Here is a 20,957-nt window from a genome sequence, read left to right as displayed (position 1 = left end):
AAAATATGACTTCAGCTTCTAAGTACCAAGGGCTTAAAAATGACATTAGAAAAGGTTTTGAATTTTACTCAAAACAGTTAGGCTTTACCTTTGATGCAAAGGACACAAAGAGGACTCCATCAACATCTTCAAGGTCCGGCTTAACATCTGGAAGAATATTCCCAGGCCCCAGAGAAGCATTCTTGCCTGTTATTACAGTTTTCCCTATACCTTTAGGTGGTCGACCAGCCTTGGAAATTTTCAGTTTCCGTGGCCTTCCTCTTTTAGTTGTCACTGACGATAGGGTGTTTTGATTGCTACCAGCGCCTTTCAGGGATGCAGGACTCTTAAGTATGCCAGGCCTTTTTCTTCCACAGATCTCTTTAGCTGAAAAGTGACAACTTACAGAGCCCCTGAGATTAAAATTAGGTGATTTAGATAGAGCCCACTGGGCCTCCCTGATCGAAGGGTATTTCTGTGACATTCTACTCCCAGAAGATTGTTTTTTGATAACTAACTCCTCAGTTACAGTGGCTGCGCCTGAGCAAGAGCCTTTGTGATTTTCAAAACACACAGGCAAGGAATCCAGTATTGCACTCAAAGAGGATTTATCCTTCTTGCAAGATGAGAGCATGGTCTGCGGCAGCTCAGATATCTTCACTGTGCTCTTTGTGACTGCACAAGGTTCCAGATAGACCACGGGCATCTTCCCACCATCCAGTTTTAACATTTTTGCTTTGGCAACACCCGAAGGACTGGTTAGCACACGCTTCCTAGACCTGAACTCTCCATCAATTCCATCAGTTTCACTGCGTCTCATCAGGTGTTTCTGTAGGATGGGATCATCATCATCAGTGTTGGAATACTCATCAGTTTCTTCATCTGTCTCTTCCTGTTTCACACTTACTCCTTGTGTACAAATACTTGACTCGTAGTCATAGTCATCTACTGGTTCCTCCTTAATGACTACGTTAAATTGTCCATTTGGGTCCAGTGGGGATGCCACACGGGAACTGCTTTCGTAACTACTAGCAATGGGACTAGGGTGGGATGGAGGGGACAAAAACAAAACAAAGAACTTTACCAAATCTCTTCCTTTACCAAAATTCCATCATCTCTCATAATCCCCCATTACACATTATAAAAAACTTCCAAAATGCCCCGAGCCATGCGTCTGCTAAATAAGCTGTAATTTACAAGCCTGCATTTTTAGAAGCACTCAAAAAAAACCCAACCAACACTACCATCATTAAAAACAATCCAACTTCTTATCTGAGGACAGCAGCTAGCAGCACAATTTCCTTCCCTAGTAATATCAGGGCAACATTTGCACTTTTTCCTATTTGAGACTTGGCGTGAACTCACGCTAAGCTATCATGTTTTAAATGCTCAGAGGTGGCCTTGGTTTGCTGTATATCTCATTAAGTCACCTTGTGCCTTAAGCCATTGTGCTTGCAAGTAAGAAGCCAAGTGAGTGCCTAATGCACTTCAGTTTACATGATTTAAGTAAAGTTTTAGTTCATTCTTCCTGAAGCCAAGTACAAACAATTCCTAAATTCAACTGTTCAAATGCTTACAGAATGTTAATATTTTGTTGAATTATGCTCCATCTTCCACTACGTCTGAGTATTAACCTAACCAGAATTTGACATATCCTGCATTAGATACTGAAGACTAATGGTGCAGCCAGTTACACTCCAGTGATGGGCTTGAGGGACAGGCACATCAGTCAAAAAACTGCAGTCAGTAGTTTTGTTAATTGCATCAGAAGCTGGCTCCCCATCAAGAGGAAACAGCTAAGATATGAAACCAGAAACTCATATCCACAATGAACCTCAGAAAATAACAGCCAGAACTTAATTACTAAATATATTGGATAGTATTCCAATATTCCCTTTATATATTTTATAAGATGCTATATATAATTTTAATTATGCTAAATATTAAATATTATGTTAAATTCAAATTGTGTTATTAAGAGTATTTGCTAATATTAGTTAATGCTAACATTAAAAGTTATATTTGAAATTATGACGATATGTTATATATAAAGGGAATATTGCTTTATATGTTGTGCATAGATACATGTGTATTTTATTTTTATTATCCAACACCACCATCCTGCCCCCCTTTAAAGAATGCCTATGCTCAGTTGAACCCCTGGCTTGGACTGAGGGAGGGGAAGATGCAGAGGAAGAGGCTGCTTCTGCTTCTTGTAGACTGAGGACATACTTAAGGGAAAAAAGCTGGGACATACAAGAGTCATAGCATGGAGCTGGGAATCTCCACCTCGTGAAGAAAGACTGCAGTGTTAAAACAGGGAGCAGCCAAGACAGATTTATATATTTACATACAAAATTCCTAAGAACAAGATGGAACCTACCTAGAAAACCTGCTGCAGTTCAGAACACTAAGTAACCAGAATTAACCTTAAAGCAATAGCCTGCCTTGTGAAGGAATAGCAGGCAGGAGGAGAACTGCATACCAGTCCTGTTCCATCTACTGTCCTCTCTGGCCCATGAGTTTCCTAAACGAAAGTTAGAGACTTTCTAATAAGGATGTCAAACATAAGATTAAAAAGCCTTTTTAAGATCAAAAAGCCTCTCTTCAGTGAGTTTACTATGAAAGAAAATCTAAGACAATCCACTTACAGGTTACGGGCAACATAAAGTCCTGTCACATTACAGCTAGAGTTTTTTATTCAGTACAGCAAATCCACAATTACAGTGAACACTATTAAGAAGGTCCAAGTCATCTGGTCCTCTATCTTAAAATTCTCTGAAATAGAGACACAAAAAACCCTAAGAAATTTGCCGGCCAAGAATAAATTTCTCATCTGAGTTTTACTGTTGTCAGTTGGAAGCCCAGTAAAGCCTGGACTTCTCCAGCCATTTTCTTTTATCTTGCAATATGCACACTCAAGCTAAGGATTACTCTTCCATTAGGGATCCAGACAGTATCCAAAACAAAGAAGCCCTGCTGTAAAAATGCAATTTTCAAACACAAACATTATTTTACTCTGCATATTGCTACCATAAGCCAGATGGTGACAAGAGTGAGGTATCGCCCATCTATATTTGTGTGTGCATGAGAATATTAAGTATTTGCACAAAAAGCTGAGCTGCATTTTCCTAGATTTTTAATTCAGATGCAATTATCAAATTTCCAAACAATATAAAAAGTTGCCTATTAGCACTCAAGCAATTTCAGGGGGCCCTTAGTTTTTGTGGTTATGTATAACATAAGCAGTCACAGAAACTTCTCTTCCCATATACTATGGGAAGATGAATCATGCAAGTTTGTCCCCTCAATATCCTCGGCTAAATCTGAGATCAGGTAAATATAGTGAAATAACGTCTTAACGTTCTTCATCTGATGTGGAACAATGCTCATATTTAAGCAAACTTCTTTATACCCCATGTATTTTGTACCCTCACAATAAAACAGTAAAAGCAGAAAAATAGTTTTCTTGCATTTTGCTAAATTAAAAACCATTTAGCTGCCCCTTTATTGAAAGTACTGAGATACACAGATCTTTTTTTATTAGGTAGATCATTTTAAAAAAACACCATTAAAAAAAAAACAAACAACTGGTCTAGTTAGGAATTAATCTAACAATCTGTGGCTAAGGTTTGAAGGATGATCTCTTGCCTTCCCCTTCCAAAAGGCAAGGAGAGGAGAAAAGTAAACTGTCAGACTAAACACAAGACAACTAAATTAGAAAAAAAAAAGACTATTGGAGCATTAAAAATCCCACAGTACTTCTATTTCTGAACCAGGAAACTCAAAAGACCTCTGAAGGGAGAAAGGGTACATTAGCCTGTAAGACTTAAAACAGTAAGGTTTGTTTGTGGTTCCCTCCACGCCTCCAACATTTGAGCAGTTCCAGGCATAAGCATTCCTACAGAAGTGTCCACAACTCAAATTAAACCTTCATTTTCTCTACAATACACCTGGTGAAACTAAACACACTTCCAGGCCTCAGAAAAGAAAAAATCATATTACCTTGTATAAAGAAAACACTCCTTTATTTCCAAAGAGCACTAAACTCAAGATTAAAATTATTCTCAGCTATATGCAACCTTCTACATAGTTCCGTTCTCAAAAATGTCAGAAAAATTGCGCATTGTTGGGAAATACCATGCACTACAGCACGAGGAACTCCACTTCCTTTGGAGAGCATTATCTGAGAGGCAGCAGTTCCCAACTTCTGACTCTCACCCAAATCTAAACTCAGCAGAAATCACTACCCTGCATTAAAGCAAGAGAGTGCCTATCAACTACTAGTAATAGCTTGCCAGTGACAAAAAAAAAAATTGCCCAGTCTTCATTAATACATAAACATTCAAGTGAGTGGCATCTTTGTCAAACTAGACACATAACACTGTCCTTGAAAGGCTGACATATTTATAAACGGATCTCAACTGCATGACATGAAAGCTCTGTCAACAGATCTGAAGGAAAAAGGAGAACTAACAATCTGAAATTCCAGGATACAAATACAGTTCTGCCATTTCTTGGACGAGATCGATTTTTTTCTTTCCAAGTACAGAATATGACTTTCACGTAGACTACAAAAACATAAAATGAAAAGCTGGACAATGCTTGAGGGTAGTTGTAGGACTCTGGTAACATTTATTCATCAAATGACAGATGCTTCCCAGCCCAGAATAGAGAAAACCCCTTTATAGTCTTTCCCTTTCTGTGTGACTTTTAGCACATTTGAGAGATAACTATCTTGGAGGTGAAACCAGGGAAGGCATCTAAAATGCTTTGGACCAAAAGAAATTAAGTCTGCCAATTTGCCTCATCGGTTCTTAAGGAAGATCCTTGAGTCCTTAAAATGACAGGTTTTATTCCTTGGAAAAGCAGGGAACAAAAAAAACCAAACACAAACAAACCACAAACCCAAGCTGTCCAATTCAAACATTAATTTTTGAATTAATCCAAACAATTTGCTTCAATGACGCCTTCAGGCAAACAAAATCATCAAAATTTTAACTTTTTCAACTGCAGGTAACCCCAAGGAGAAAAAAAATATCACAAAATAAAATAAAACAAAATAAACCTTTCAGTAAATTTTTCAGAGTTTTACTGTTTTATTTCCAATATGCAAAGTTATCTAAACATTTCTCCATGCTGTATTCTTAGTAACTAAAAAATGCCCATCCTCTCTGTGTGTACTCAGTGTACTTTCAGTCTTCAAGATTTGTTTCTCTAGAATTTAAAAGATTTTTGGAGAGTATAAGTAGTCTAGAAGATGTTCTTCCTAATACACTGACACTTGAAAATACTGCAGAAGAAAGGTTAGGACGCTCTGGATCCCAAAGCAATTCTAGTATTCTTAAGAATTATTGCTACTAAACTCAATAAAGTCTCAAAGAATGGAGAAATTTGTAATGTTTTTCAGTTACTCAAAAGGCACAGAGATGTTTTCTGCAAGGAAAACACAAAAATAAATCAAGCAAACCTCTGTCCTCTCTAAAAGGACAGAGGTTAGAACAGGTTAGAAATATAGCCTTTGAAACAAACTATGTCATAAATACAATTTTTTTTCTTCTAAGAACTGACCTCTAATTACACCATTAACATCATCCAGATAGCCTGCATTTAAATAATTTCTTGGTGTACTGACCTACATAAGGCTGCTTTTGTCACATTAAGTCTGGTATTCACAGACAGACATGAACAAACGCAGCAGGAGAGAAACTTTTGTGTTGGTTTTTTTTTTAAATCACTTCTTCAGATTTGAAGTATTTCTAGCACCTCTTGACACAGATTAACTACTCCCTACATCTGCTCTATTCTATTGCTTAGATTTTGGAAACTTAAGTGAAAGTGGAGGAAAACTACAGGTATCACCAGACTCACTTTACCAACACGAACACTTCCTGGTTAGCAGGCTCCAGACTATGGGTAGGCTCTCAACATACACTAGGTCACTTTTCTACTGTTTGTGTGATATGAATAGAATGGTTCCAAAAGTTAATACTGGAGAAGTACACAGACATAAAATCACCAGAGTAAAATTAAGGTCTGAACAATGTGACAGTTATTCTGAGGTATTTCCTCAGGTGGAGATCCAGTTACCTCACAGGAAACATGAGGCAACTGACTACCAACAGGCAGGCTACCTCATACTACTATAGGGAATATAAGAATTCACACAAGCAGTTATTGACAAAACAGTGGCATACTGCCAGTTACAACTGCCTTGTAGCAATCCCTGCACATACCCAACCTAAATGCCCACGCACACCCACTCGCTAATGAAAATTGAAGATACAGAGATAGCACGTCGCTGTGGTAAGCGACCCTAAAAAGAAAGGCAAGGCAATGTTTTGATGACTGCTATGTGCTCTGTTTAAAACTCTGAAAAAATAAATTTAGTCTTCTAAAATGCTAAGAAGGTTAAGAGAAATCCCTCAACACTTCTTTACAAAAGGAGTTAAAGCAACATAGGGAAAAAATACTGAACTCTTAGACTCCTCATACACATGAGGAAGTCCAGACTGATACATGACCATTTACTCAAAGAAAAGCTTTTAATAATACTACGTGTTTTGCCATTTCAGGTCAGACAAACTCTAGCTGTAAACCTGTATACTGAGCATCCTATTATTTAATGTTTTGCCAAGTACCCCAACTCAACCAGTACTTGTGCCAAAAATAAAACGTTAACCCACCTTTCAGAGACTTCTTGTTTTAGCTTTGGCATATCACCCAAAGACAGGTCAGTGCTAAGGAAACCCAGTAAGTCCCTTTCTGCATTAAAGGACTCTTTTTCCAGATCAATGTCTGATGGGTTTTGACCAATGAATGAAGAATCTAAACTTCTCTGATGCAAATCTAATGCATCAACTTCAGTAGAGCGACCACGAACATTAGCAGCGCTAAAAACATCACCTTCCAATTCTAAGTTACTGTTTTGTTTCACATCATGCTGAGGTCGACTATTCAACCCGTCACCTCTGAATCCTTTAGCAAAAGGATTGTAATCTATTTTCAGCTGGGTAATCTGGATGTTCTGGTAGGCTGTAACTGCGAAGAACTCTGTCTGTGGAAACGTAAACGTATGGACATCAGGGCCATTGAGCTGAATGACTCCTGTGGCTTTGTCTGCAGGCACCAAGTGAAGTCGTGGCAGATAACGGTGCATAGAATGCAAGATTATATGACCCTCCTGGTCCAGGGTATTGTTGGTAAGTTTGAGTTTGTAGAAGGATACTGGCTGATGCATCCAGTACTGGCCAGTGGAAGGGGATGCTGGATGGATAAACACTCGCCCGAGAACGTGCGGTTCTGCCTTCCCACTGGGCTCCCACCAACGGCCATTCCACTTGTATCGGTGATTGTCCACAGGGGATATGTCCATGACTAGGATGTACCTCTGACTGGCATCCAGACCTGTAATCCAGTATCGGCAGTACGGGAACATGCGCCTCCCCTGCTTCGTCAGAATCATCTCCGTGTTGCGATGGTAGAACTCGTTCCACATGCTGTTGTTATCTAGGGTGACGGTAATGCCCCCTGAGACACAGTCAGCTGGGAGGCAGGTCTTGACTTTGGATTTTATTGGAGTCGATACGCTGCTGGCGAGAGCACAAGCATCACGGTTTGCTACAAGTACTCCTTGGTCAGCTTTACCATTTCCCTGCTGTTGTTTCAAGATGACAAAAAAAGCAGGCGCTGCACCAGAAACAGTCCCACCATCACGGCTACCCAAGACAATCTGCTGTTTCTCCATGATGAGCACTCTTACAAGCTCTCAAACCAAATGCAAATTCTACACAGTTCTGGTAATCTTGTATGTGTGTTCAGCATTCTGGAAAAAAGGAAAGGAAAACCCAGTTAAAATTATTCAAATACAATCTAAGGTAGGCATGAAGTCTCATGAGAAATCCTTTTTGTAACAGCTCTCCATGTTAAAAACTTAAAAGATAATCAGTACTAAAAAATGGAGCTCAATTAGGATGCATCCAACCAAGGTTGCTTGTGTGTATATAATTTAGGCCTTAGAGGCTAGGGGGCTATGACACCTTTAAACTGCATTTTCATATAACACTTTGCCACAACAGGACTCCGTGCTGTGCTTGATATTTCAAAGTGCTCTTTGTTCTGATACTCCCTCAACTCTTCAGATCATTTGCTTAATGAACAGCTTTTAGCAAAATGTGCAGAAGTTTTCAGAAGAGCAAATGGCACATCTCTGGCACAAAGACAGAAGTCATTTGCTCTGGAGTTCCCAGAGGTCCAAAACTTCTCAAAAATAAAAGGGGAAAGAAAGAAAAAAAAAAGTGTTAAACATTTCCCCCAATTTCTTTATTGAAAAAGACTAAATTTCTGTGGCTGGAATTTCTTTGCTCTCCCTCACCCAACCCCAAGAACTTCTAAACATCTGTCCAAGGCAGAGAAAAAGAACAGCAGGTGAAAAAAAATCGTTCAAACGAATAAGCTTTGGGGAAAGGGAGACAAACTAACCCCCCACAAAGGCCAGCGAGGCAGCTAAGATTAAATGGATGAATGTGAAGCACCAGGCAACCCTCAGCTACCTCGATCTTCTAAATTATGGAAATAATTTAAATCACATAAGAAAACATTTGTACCATTATGATTAGGCTAATCACTGTCCAGGGAACTAAAATAGTTACCTTTATCTGCATGTACACAATTCCACTTGCATGTCTACCTCACAGGTTAAGTATTATGTCAACACTCTAACAAAAGACTCAGACTTCCAAATTCAAACAAAAGACTCTAAACAAAACAACTTCATTTTCCAAACAGCCTGTACATTTCTTGAGGTGAAAATTTAAAGTAAGCTCTTCTGGTAACTCACACGAATGCCATTTCTACATTCAGATGTTTGTATTTTGATCCTTATTATATATGGAATACAACACTGACAAAAATAAAATTGATCCTTGGATCAAACGTCTAGTTAGTAGGAACCAGAGACAAGAGTCAATCACCATCACTGGGAGTTAGCTGCTTGAAAACAATATTTCTTCCCAAAGATTTATTTAAAACTCAGGAGTTTGAGTTAAATGTGTAAAAGACACATTTTGTTTTGTTAGGATTGGGGTACTGCAGGAAGAAACACTCCTCTGTGCAAACCACCTGCCACACACATGTGGGAAATGACCACAAAGCTCAGGAGTCAGGCAGTTTATACTCCATAATAAGTGTTCTTGACACCTAGGAAATATAAGAGATATACTTCCACCTGTTAAACTTTGCGCTTTAAGACTTCATGTAGAAGTCAAATTGGAGGAAAAAACCCAAACCTATTCCACACAGGTTTTGAGACCTGTGACGTTACAAGATCTGCTTTTCAGTTTTACTTTGAGGAAGAAACCCCTCCCCACCACAACCACTCACCCAGCACTACTTGTAATATTCCAGAACACAAAAATGAATTAGCTGTTCAAAATCAGCTTCAGATTTTCTGTTTTAAGAATATTGCCCTGCTTTTTCAGTAGAGCACATCTCAAGTCCCAGCAACACAAAAAGCCATCCAAAAAAAAACACTTTTTAACCTTTGTCTATAAAACCACAATGGAAATATAAATCTCTATAAAAAGTCAGATACAGGGAGTAGGGAGAAAGAAATCATGTCTTAAGTTGTACATGAGTTTCCACCAACTTACCCTCTCTATATACCCATAGAGCACTTATATATGTATACTGAAGATACAATCAAAAAGTGAATTCACATTAATGCTGTGCAATATACATTACAATTGTGTTAGCTCATGAAGGAAATACCCTATCAAAGTGATTTCAAATCTGGTTTAAGACACACAGAAAGCCTGTCTTTAGATTTACTTAAGATAGAACTTACACATGCAAAAAATAAATTCAAGAAAGCTCAACCGCCATGCATTCAGCAAAAACTCTACGCATACAAGGAGCCACTGAGTCACAGTTTGTTTTCCAGCTGCTGTAGCTCTTACATTGCACCATTGTAGTTATTTCTACCATACGCACAGCTTGCCATATCACGTCAAAGATGCACGTGGTTCAACGTGATTATGTGCAATTACAGTAGCCAAAAGCTACGTTATTTCAGCTCTAATGCGGTCTATTACAGGAACAATTTCCCACATTACACTTGGTTGTACACACCAGCCTATTTTATTATAGGATGGGGTTTCTAATCCAGTATTTCAAGGAAAACGTGTGTATTTACAGAAGTTGGAAATTCTAATCTGCTTCGGATGCTTCCCCCCTCTACCTTTACAGAAAGACCTTGAGAAGCAACATGTAACTAACTAGAAAGCAGTGGCCAAAAATAATCAAAGTTGTACTGAGATGTGCTAAAGCAGGAGATAATTGGATGTCAAAAGACCAGTTTCAAAAAACAAAACAGAAGAAAAACCCCGAACAAAAACCAGCCCGAACTGCAAACGAGCCCACGATTTCTGCGCACAGAGCTAGCAGGCAGGAAGTCCTGCAGGGGTTTCTGGCGCCGCGGGGTAGGCGCCGTTAGGCGCGCAGCGAGCCGATGACGACATCTGGCTGCCCGCGTGAGGGAAGCCGTGACGCGGCGGCGGGGAGATGCCGAGCGCGAGACCCACGGCGCGGTCCGCCAACCGCCGCCGCGGTGCCGACGGGAGCCCGCCGCAGGCTCCAATGGCAGCGAGTGCTGGAAGTGCGGCGCTGCCGTTCAACACCGCGGTGGCGGTGCCGTCCGTCTGCCCGTCCGTCCGCCGGTGCACCCCGGGAGGGGCGGCCCCGGCCCGGCAGGCTGCGCCCGTACGCCCGTCACAGCCACCGGCCGAGCGGCGCTTGTCGCTTTTAATGCCCGCCCCCCCGCGGGTCCCCGCCTCCCCGCGGCTGGCAGCCCCCTTCCGGAAGCCCCGGGATGGGGGCAGGCAGCCGGGGGCCGCCCGCGCCCGGAACCGCCCGCCTGCGGCGGCTGGAGGAGGCGCAGGGCAGCGGCACCAGCGCACGTGGGGGAAGCCGCGCCGCTCTTGCCCGCTCCCCGGCCCCGGCCCGGCCCCGGTGACAGCGGCGCTCCCAGGGCGACCCCGAAGCGGCGCCTCGCGTGGCGGCCGGCGGGCCCGGGGCCCCGTCGCCTCGTGGCTAAGCCTGGTGTTAATTTTCTCAGTTGGGGCGGGCGGCGCAGGGGGGGAGGCTCGCGGCGCTGGCGGGCGGCGCTGGCGGGCGGCGCTAGCAGCCGGTGCCCCCGGCGCGCCCCCGCCCCCGGTCGTTACCGTGCGGCGAGGCGAGGCGAGGGGCCTCCCACTTCCTTTCTCCTCACGCCGACCGTGTGTCCGCCAGCTGGGGACAACGTGCGTGCGCACCGCGGTGACGTCACCGCGCCGCAGCGCGCGCAGGCGCGCCGCCAGGTCGCGCACCCCCCCCTTTCCCTCCCGCCTGCCCGTCACGTGCCCGCGCCAAGCGCTCGGCCCGGACCCGCCCCGCGCAGCGCCGCGCGCGCGGGGAAGCTTCTCGAACGGGCGCGGGCGCGGCGACCCGCCGCGCGCGCCCCCGCCGCCGCCGCCTTCTCTACAGCCTTCGAAGCCCCGCGGGGCTCCGAGCGGCAGCGCCGCCGCCCGACGAGGCGCCCGGCCGCACAGCGCTCCCCCCGCCCCCCCTCAGGTCACGGGTCTGGCCCGGAGCCCGCCGGCGGCGGGGACGCCTCCCGCGCTGGCACGCGACGGCCAGGGGGCGGCGCCGGCGGGACGTCGCAGCGTACCGCGCACCGGGCCTCCCCCGCGGGCACAGCCTGCCTCCTCCCTCGCCGCCTTCCCGGGAAAGCACCGCCGTTCTCCTCCCCAAAGGCAACACCCGGGAGAGCTGCCGCCGGGCGACCCGCACCGCCCGCCTCCCCGGGGAAACCTCAGCCCAGGGGCTCACGCCAAAGTCTCCACCCCTCTCTGCGCAAGTTCTCGCTGACCCGCCCAAGCTCAGGTCCGGGTTTGACCCTACAACGCCGCGGCTGCATTAGTGCACCCCGACTTGCAGACGGATAAACACAAACCCAGCACACCACGCCCCAGGTTAACGGGGACCCAAGGCCTGGCCACTCCTGTCACATTAGGCAAACGAGTTGACCAACAAAACCTGGCTTAGCACCGTCTAGGCATAACCTTGACAGTCTTCCCGCCCTCAGCACCTAACCAAGCAGCCTGCCACACCAGCCCTAGGCTGGGAGTCCTTCACACACGCCAAGGAAATCACATTTTGTAAGCCAGGCGCCTCCAAGAATAACATCCCGAATTCTGTTTGGGCTTGAGGGAATTCACACCACAATGCAGCAAGCACAGCTGCAGGTGAACACCTCTGTGAAGCCCCCCAGGCCCCCTTTTTCCATTAAGGATATTTGTTTTACAACACCGCATCCATTCTGAAAGGACAGATATTTACAGAGTGGTGCCAGAAAGTCAAGCCACCAGAGTCAGCAGGCTGACACCAGAGCCACAAGCAGACCAGAACTCTGTACCGACCACCACCTACCGCAGACCCCCACCTCGCTAGCACTGCTCCTCGGTTCAGCCAACACAATAGTGCCTTTGCAGTTAGGATGGAGAAAATGGGCAAATCAAGAGCAACGTTACAAAGGCCAGCACCCTCTCGAAGGTTTCTTGGCAACAGAAGTTCATGCTGTAGGAGTTCATCTCAGATGTACATAACTAAAGAAAGCACACTCTTAACACACTTGAAAAACTTGCATCTGAACAGTAACACAGGCAGGTCTGTAGGAGAAGACCATGGAGTATTTTTTCCCTTTTAACTAGAAGAATTAATTCAGGCTGAAAAATAGAGCATTAGACACATTCACTATACAGAGAAACTGCTTAAATACAAAATTCTGCAAATATGAAAGGATCTAAGATTGTAATTTTGATACTTCCAGCAGTTTATAAATGGACAGAGGCTAAAGGGAAGCTTTAGCCCCACTCTGCTGGTTCTGGCTGGGATAGAGATAATTTCCTTCCTAGTAGCTGGTGTGGGGCGATGTTCTGGATTTGTGCTGGGAACAGTGCCAATAACACAGGGATGTTGTTGTTCCTGCTGAGCAGTGCTGACACAGAGTCAAGGCCTTTTCTCTCTCTCACCCCACCCCACCAGCGAGTGGGCTGCGGGGGGCACAAGGGGTCGGGAGGGGACATGGCTGGGACAGCTGACCCCAACTGACCCAAGGGATGTCCCTCCCACACCATATGATGTCATGCTCAGCAACAAAAGTGGGGGAAGGAGGAGGACGGGGGGACGTTTGGAGTGATGGCATTTGTCTTCCCAAGTAACCGTTAGGTGTGATGGAGCCCCGCTTTCCTGGAGGTGGCTGAGCACCTGCCTGCCCGTGGGAAGGGGTGAATTAATCCCTTGTTTTGCTTTGCTGGAGTGCATGGCTTTTGCTTCACTTATTAAACTGCCTTTATCTCAACCCACAAGTTGTCTCACTTTTACCCTTCCAGTTCTCTCCTCCATCCCACTGTGGGGGAGTAAGCAAGCAGCTGTGGGGGTCTTGGTTGCCAGCAGGGGTCAAACCTTGACATCTGTGTACTAAATAAGGTTGGCATGGTGCAAGGGAAACACCCCAAACGCTGGAAGCAGCAGATTTGAAGAGAATAAAGATTCAGAGGAACCAGAAGGGAAGAGATCAAAAAAAATAACGAAGAGATGGTATTCTGTTTGTTAAGGGCTGTGTTCAGCCATTCTCTAAAACAGCTTCACATTACAATTCTCTCTCAGAAGTTTCCAAAATATCTTTGCACAAGAAAAACCCAAGGCTAACAGCCAAGTGCCTTCACATTTCATGTAGCAAATGGGAAGTAAAGGGAAGAAAGGAACTAAAGCATTCCAGTTTACCTATAACCACTGGGCAGTGTGGGGGTTGCATGCCTGGGGCTGGGGAGTGCCACCAGCTCCGTATGCATATGCACACCCCTGCCTCTTGATGGGGAAGGGTCTTGTGGGGCTGTGGGTGCTGGACATCAGGGAGCCAGGGCACTCCCAGCCAGCCAGGAGAGAGACAGCAGTACCAGCATGTGGAGCACGGCCACAGCCTCAGGGGCTTAAGTGTCCAGCAAGCAGCAACTGGGGAGACCGGGATCCAGGAACCAGCTGCCAGGCAGACTAAATGTCCAAGCTCAGCTGCTGGAGGGAATCTACCTCATACATGTATATACATACATGTATATGCATGTGCATATATAAAAATATATATGCACACACACTCTTGCTAGCTGATCCTCCATCCTGCTGAGGGAAGGGAGCAGGATGAGGCTGTCGCTGCTGTCTGTGTTCCTGTGAGTATCTGTGTGTCTTCCCAATCTGTGTGGCCAGAAGTGTATACGTCATGTATACGTGTGCTCTATGTACTTGTGCCTACAGGGAATACATCTTCAGCCCTACTACTGGTTATACCCGGGGACACGGAGCTGCAGCATCCTCAAGCTGTTGGATCCAGCATGGTATTTTCCCCTTAAATTCGATCAGAAATAATTACACCAGCTAAAAAACTAAGCCACATTGTCCAAGATTGATCAGGAATAGTCATTTTATACCTACAGTAATCACATATTAGGTATAGCAGTCATCAAGTTTTAGGGTCACAGGATACAGTGACACTACTTTGTACTAAGCAGTATGTTTCTGAACAGTGACAATACAAAACCGAATCTTTTTTTCCTTCAGCAAGAGGACCATTTGTACAATTAAGAGCAGCCACACAGAACTGAATCGCAGACAGCGCCACCTTCATGTCCCACAAGCCACATGTTCCAGGGACGATAACAGAAGCAACACTAAAGATTGTTGATGTTGCCAGGAATTTTGCTACCATTTTACCTAACACAGGTAGAAATTCTTGCCTGCAGCAAAGTGAAACCTCTAGTTTATCAAGAGAACAACTTCACCAGTAGAAGTCACAGCAGTACCACAGATTCCCACCAGCTCAGGTAAGCCGGTTCTGAGCAGCTTATAGCTGACAAGAAACAGGACTACTGCAATTAAGAACTACAGCCCATTTAGATTAGTACAAATACCAGTTTTAAGTCCTTGTTTGTGTTAAACACCGAATTGGCAGCACAGAAATGAACCGGTTTGCACCGGCTGAATACTGCCCTCCATGACCAGAGGGAGTTACCTTACACTGACCAGTAATGTGATGTTGCATTTGAAATGCTCAAGTTCACTACCAAGAAGTACCCTGTTCCTCAAAATGCTTCTTCCAGACATATTCCCTGCTTTGCAGCACCTTGAAAGTATGAATCAGTCTTTACAAACTGTATGTCAGTATCCAGTAAATCATATTCCTTCTTTTAGCGATGTCTACAAGCACAAAACACCAGTTCAAGCCTACACCCTATGAGTAACACAGAGCCTGTAACTTTTACCAGCCAGCAGTCCAGATATTGCTAGTTGGAGCTGCAGAAAAAAAACCTGTGTTCTCCAGCCACTCTTATTTCCAACCTGTCTCCAAAAAAAAAAGATTCCGTAAAGATTAGTAACAGATCACGAGCTGGAGGGTCACAAGGCCCAGGCTTTGCTAAAGATCTGTATGTGGGAGAGCAACATATGTTGCAGACACAAAGAAGCAGAACATAACAGTTGCCAACCTGTGGAAAACATAAAACGTGTGCCAATTACACTTTTTGTAAGCAATCCCGTTTTCAGTAGATCTCTACTGCACAAGTAGATCCACGACAGGACATTTCTGTCATACAGTGTACTTTGAAAGGCATTACTACTAGAGCATAAAGGAGGCTTTCAGCTCTCAAATGCACTAGCTAAAAACAAGCCATAGCTGAAACCCGGCTCACTAGCTGAAACCAACAGCTATCAAAACCAACTGTGACAGTGTAATACATCCACAGTGGCAGCCAGTCAGTCATTCAGCAGAGCCCAGAGGCTACCAGTGCATTACTATGACCAGACAGCCCTGACAATCAAAGTCCCAAGTTTTGGCCATTAAAAAAAAAATTAAAGACCTGAAAAATCTAGTGATGTTATAGTCAGAAGTGTTGTGCAATGTGGACACTAGAAGGGTTAAAATACAAAAACATTTTTTCTTTAGCCAATGTTTTGCCACTTTGAAGAATGATTAACACAGTAGCACCCTGCAAGAAAGTCTGTTAGTTCTAAAAACTCCAGGTTGGATTAAACTGACTATGGAAAGGTATCTAGTCCTATTTTCTATACTGAACTGGCACCACTGGCCTCCAGCTGCTTCTCCAGAAGGGTACTGGCCTCCCACAGTTGCACATTTGCTCTACACGGGTGTCTCTAATAACTTACAGCATCTACAACAGCTCTGGACCCCTGTCCTTAGGCAACAGATTCCCAGCCAAAATCTACTTTAAAAGTTTACATTATTTTATTTATGGTAGAGAAGCATCTTAAGTTCTTCATAGAGCTATAGTGAGGAATTATAATCCAGTGTCAGTAAGATTAAAAGGTATAAGCAGTGGCAGAATCTAGCTAAAAAGCATGAGATTGAAAATTTTATTGCAAGAAATTAACTGGGGGGCGCAGGGGGAGGGAGGAGGAAGAGCAGGAAATCTGCTTTTCCAGATTTATGTTTTCTTGCTGGTGCAAACATGCTAAAACACATGCTCCGGCTGCACACAGAATGCGCTGTCCCCACAGCAAGTATGACACAGCTTGCGCGCCATCAGATTTCAGCATTCCTTTATACTCAGACCAAATTCACTGAACACTCAGAGCCCTGACTACTGCAGGATGCATAGGTGGTAGTTCAGGAAATGCTTCATCAACGGTCAGCTACACCCCTGCAAAAGCAGCAGCTACTATTGGAGGAACAGGGCAAACGTGGGGGGAGGAGGAGGGAAATACCTGCTTCACCTCTCCAATGCCAACACTTTGTCCCAAGAGCCCGAACTTTCAGGCCCCTGTAAAGTTGGTGCTTTGTTTACCAGCATTAATCCTGCAGCATACGGTGCACAGTATTCTCCAGCTTTTGGGAAATACAGAATTCTTCCCAAAGACTGAAGACTGCAAAAAGGAAACACACAAACCTTTTATATAAAGTATGAACCACCAGTGAGAGGGCAGGGAGGAAATCCAGTGTTCACCACAAAAAACTGCTCTTTTTTTATCTCTACACGTTATTATTTCAATTGTTCAAATTATTCAATTATTTAAAATAATGTATTTCACATGACTCTCCATATTTTATCAGAAAGTCGTTGGTATGCCCGCTACTTATACATTCAATTATTGTATTTTTTTCAATATAGTGTTTAAACTACCAAAAACTACAAAATAAAAGAATAAAGCAATAATTCATTATTTTTGTTATTTTTGCCACGCAACACTGGCAGAAACAAGCCATAATCAGCAGGAATAACACCACTTTGATGAATTTCAGTCCTATTATGGCCATCATGAGGAACATTTATCACATATATGAATCTTCAGCTGGGGATCTTGTCCACATCATAGAGGCAAAAAAGAATATTCAGCAAAACAAGTCAAAAAAGCCCTCACCTGAGCTCAGGACTATACTACTTATTCAGCTGTTGCCTTATAACAATACTCATTTCTACAGTCACCACTGGCTCATAAAGTTAGAACTGCCAGGGAACCTCTATTCCCCTTTTAAGCTATGTTAAAAAAAACCCGAGATTAACACCAATTAAGGTACCAGACTCTTGGCAATGGGTTCCAGGTTTATATACATCTTCATCACTGACTCACTGACCTACCCTGGCAGACCACACCACATTAGCAGAAAGCACTGTGCTACAAGAGTTAGCAAAACAGCACAATTTCATCATCACTAGTATTTGTTTAACAGTAATTAGGCCACAATCTTGTCATTCCGCAAATTGGCATTTCCTGAAGATAGCGACTGTAGCAAGGAACACAAACATTTTTATTGTAGATATGTTTTATCTGGCTCCCACATTCATTTTCTGTCTTTTATACTGTTCACATCCCTCACTGCCGTTCTGTTTGGGGCCTGATTTTAAAAAAAGGGAAAAAAAAGAAAAAAGGTAGAGACTTTCTTCTGGTTGCTTTCTTCTCTTGACAAGCCTTCATCATTCTTCCTACCCATATCATTCTCACTGCATTCTTCCTTACCCAGTTCAGAAAAAGATATATCAAGAATTTATCATAGGTACTAAAAACTGGCAAAATCCAGCAGTCAAAGCAGATTCCATCTTTCTGTGGAGAGCAAACACCACCACCACCAGCTTCTGATTCTTTGTTCTAAAGTCACCCAGTATTAAAAAAAAAAAGCACTACAACAACACACACACTAAAAAACCCAAACATCCACCACACCACACCCTTAATTATAGAAGAACAAGACATCAAGTAAGCCCTGCTGGCGTCACAGCTAACAGCACTGTTTCCTATGTGCATACCATGGCTGAATTTTGTAGCAGATCCTCTGCTGTCTATGAAACAGCAAACGGACAACAGCCTCTTCTTGGATGAGATCTTTCTCACTCGTCTAGGCAGAGATCTGTTTCATTGTTTGTAAAAAGAATGTCTTGGACTTCCCATTCCTCAGGAAATTAGGATTTTAAAAGCCAACACACACAACCACATACTTTAGAAGCGATCTAGCTGATTCAAATGTAAATGAAGACATGGCAGAAGCTCAAAGAGAAAGAATGTCAATTATTTTTTTCCTCTGGTAGGTGACCAAACAAGTTTATTCTCAAGCGGTTAGGACTAACATCCAGTTGCATGTTTCCAGCCCGTGGCAGGCACAACAGCATCTGCATCAACGCTGAGCAAGCAGTAGGTGAGATTAGTAGCCAGCTGCTGCCAGATGGAACACTTAAGTGAACAAATACTGCCCATCTCTGCCAGACCTAAGAACTATACTTTTTTCCCCATAGGTGCACAAAAACGCTCGTCCACAGCAACGTTTTTCAAGCAGAATCAATTCTCCATTCAGGTTCTCAATACAGACCCACATGGAACTGTGCCCGAGGGCGCTGAAAGGGTGCTCAGGTCCCAGAGCCAGCGGCTGCATCGGGCAAAACACCTTAAAGCAGCAAGACCAGTTCAGCAGCAGCCCCCCTTCTTCTTTACACAACCTTCGGTTTCCAAAGTCTGTAGCAACTTCAAATCTTCAGGGTTTTAGCCCACTCCATCAAGCGTGATTAAAGACAATCCACGCGTTCAGATGCTACGTGTTAGGAGTAAGGCGGTGTGACTGCATAAATTTGTACATCTTAAGAAGCTAGCCAAGAAACTCGAACCACGTTATTGGAACCCGCTCGTCTAACCAGGCTGATGAGATAACTGCTAACCTCACAACTACCAGCTGCAGGCTACGCTCACCTTACCGTTCTTTAAACCCCTTTTAAACCAGTTATCAACTAGTGCGGTGCCAAAGGCCACCAGGGAACGCGACCCTGGCACCGCATCGCCCTTCCAGGCGAGCACCGTGGTTTATTTCTCCGTCTCCTCGCGGCGGGACAGTCAAAGACTGTGGCTCGGCTCCGCGGCGCTCGGCCTCAGCCAGCGGAAAGCTAGAAAATACCACAATACTAGCGGGTTGGCCGAGCCACCGGTAACCGAGGGCTGACAGGGCACGGCAGCGGGGGGGGGGGGGGGGGGGGGGGGGCGGTGCCCCCACCCACCGCTAACGGCCGCCTCACGCGACGTGCCCGAGCGCACGCGCGCCGCCCCGCTGAGCCGTTACCGCCCCGCCTCCGGCTGAGGGGCCCCGCGGCCTCCCTCCCGCCGCGCCGGCTCGGGCGGAGGGGCGGGTGCGGCCCCCAGCACCGGGACTGCGGGGGGGGGGCGGGGAGGGGCGGCAGGTCCCCGGGGAGGGGGGCAGCTCTCCTGGCGGGGCGGGGCGCGGGTAACCCAGCCCCGTCTCACGGGTGGCGTCGGCCACGCCCCCGCCGGGGGACGGTCCCCCGGAGCGCGATGGCTCTAAGACGCGGCAGCTGCTCGGGGCTGGGCCTCACCCGACCCTTCCCGGTTGGAGAGCCCGGATTCGGAGCGGCGGGGAGTGCTCTGTCCCTTTAACTCCCCCCAGCACACCCCTGCGTCAGGTGACGGCCAGCCACCGCCCAGCCCCCACCTCCATCTACCCGCGACCCCGGACGGAGCGGGGAGAGAGCGGAGCGGGGGCGGGCGGGGAGGGAGGCCAGCCCGCCCGCCGCTCCCCGCCGCCAGTGCCCCCTCACGCCTCAAACGCGGCCCCGGCAGGCGAAGGGGAAGGAGCGCGCACGTGTGACTGGGCCTTCACGTGACGCGCGCACCTCACGCCGCCTCCTCGACTTAAAAACTTCCAAACTGGGGGAACGAGGGGGGGGAGGGGAGTTCGGCCGTCTCCTACCTGTCTCCCGCCGCCGTGCTTCACGCGGCTGCGGGGCACCGAGCAATGCCCTGGCCCACGCGCCCCGCTCGCGGCTTCCCGCGGCCTTCGCCTACCACGCGCAACCTCCTGCCGTCTTCATTGGCTGCACCGGCCCATCACGTGGGCCGCTCCCGGTTTTCCCCCCCCCCTCCTTTCCCGCGGCGGGGCCGCTCCAGTTCCCGTCTTACGGGGGTGGCCGCTCCGGGAGGCGGGCGGTGCTCGGGGCGGGGGGGGGGGGGGGGGAAGGGGGGGGGGAGGGTGAAGAGGGGGCGCGCGCCACCGGCGGCCGTTAAAGCTGCCTCGCGACGCCCGCCAGCGGAGCGCTACCGATTGGCCGGATCCTCCCTCCGACGTACTTCCGCTCCCCTCCGCCGGGCCACGCCCTTCCTGCTCCTCCCCCGCCCTTGCGCGAGGGAAACACGCCGCTCGCGCGTGGGCCGCACGGGCGCGGTTAGTGGGGCCAGTGGGTGCTCTCTCCGGACCGGCAGCGAGGGGCGATCGATCGCCGGGTCGGTCCCGATGCCGCGGGGAGGGGAGACACGACACGGCACGACACGACACACGCGCCGTCCCCGCTGGCGCCTCTCGTGGGCGCTCTCCTCCCGCGGCACCGTCACGGCCCGCCGCCCCCCCCACCCCCCGCCAGCGGCATCTCCACAACCCGGGGAAA

General features: G+C 46.4%; 1 protein-coding gene across 22 annotated transcripts in view; it reads right to left on the bottom strand.

Annotated features, from left to right (window-relative positions):
* MGA (MAX dimerization protein MGA) overlaps window positions 1-20,652 on the bottom strand; it is a 62,438-nt gene extending 41,786 nt beyond the window's left edge. For 20 of the 22 annotated variants that reach the window (XM_075105603.1, XM_075105611.1, XM_075105608.1 and 17 more), the window contains exons 1-3: window positions 11,199-11,305; window positions 6,666-7,804; window positions 89-1,019 (exon numbers count right to left, since the gene is read on the bottom strand). In XM_075105603.1, coding sequence (XP_074961704.1) covers window positions 89-1,019; window positions 6,666-7,726 — 1,992 coding nt within the window. In that variant the 5' untranslated portion in view covers window positions 7,727-7,804; window positions 11,199-11,305. Of the gene's footprint in view, window positions 1-88; window positions 1,020-6,665; window positions 7,805-11,198; window positions 11,306-20,266; window positions 20,408-20,614 lie in introns of those variants that run through there. The other 2 variants (XM_075105606.1, XM_075105605.1) reach the window with 2 other exon arrangements.
* Between the last annotated feature and the right edge of the window lie 305 nt (window positions 20,653-20,957).

The sequence above is a fragment of the Phalacrocorax aristotelis genome, chromosome 10 (assembly GCF_949628215.1).
Source record: "Phalacrocorax aristotelis chromosome 10, bGulAri2.1, whole genome shotgun sequence".
Taxonomy (NCBI): Eukaryota; Metazoa; Chordata; class Aves; order Suliformes; family Phalacrocoracidae; genus Phalacrocorax; species Phalacrocorax aristotelis.
Note: the sequence above shows the minus strand (reverse complement) of the source record. Positions and strands in the feature narration are given on the sequence as shown.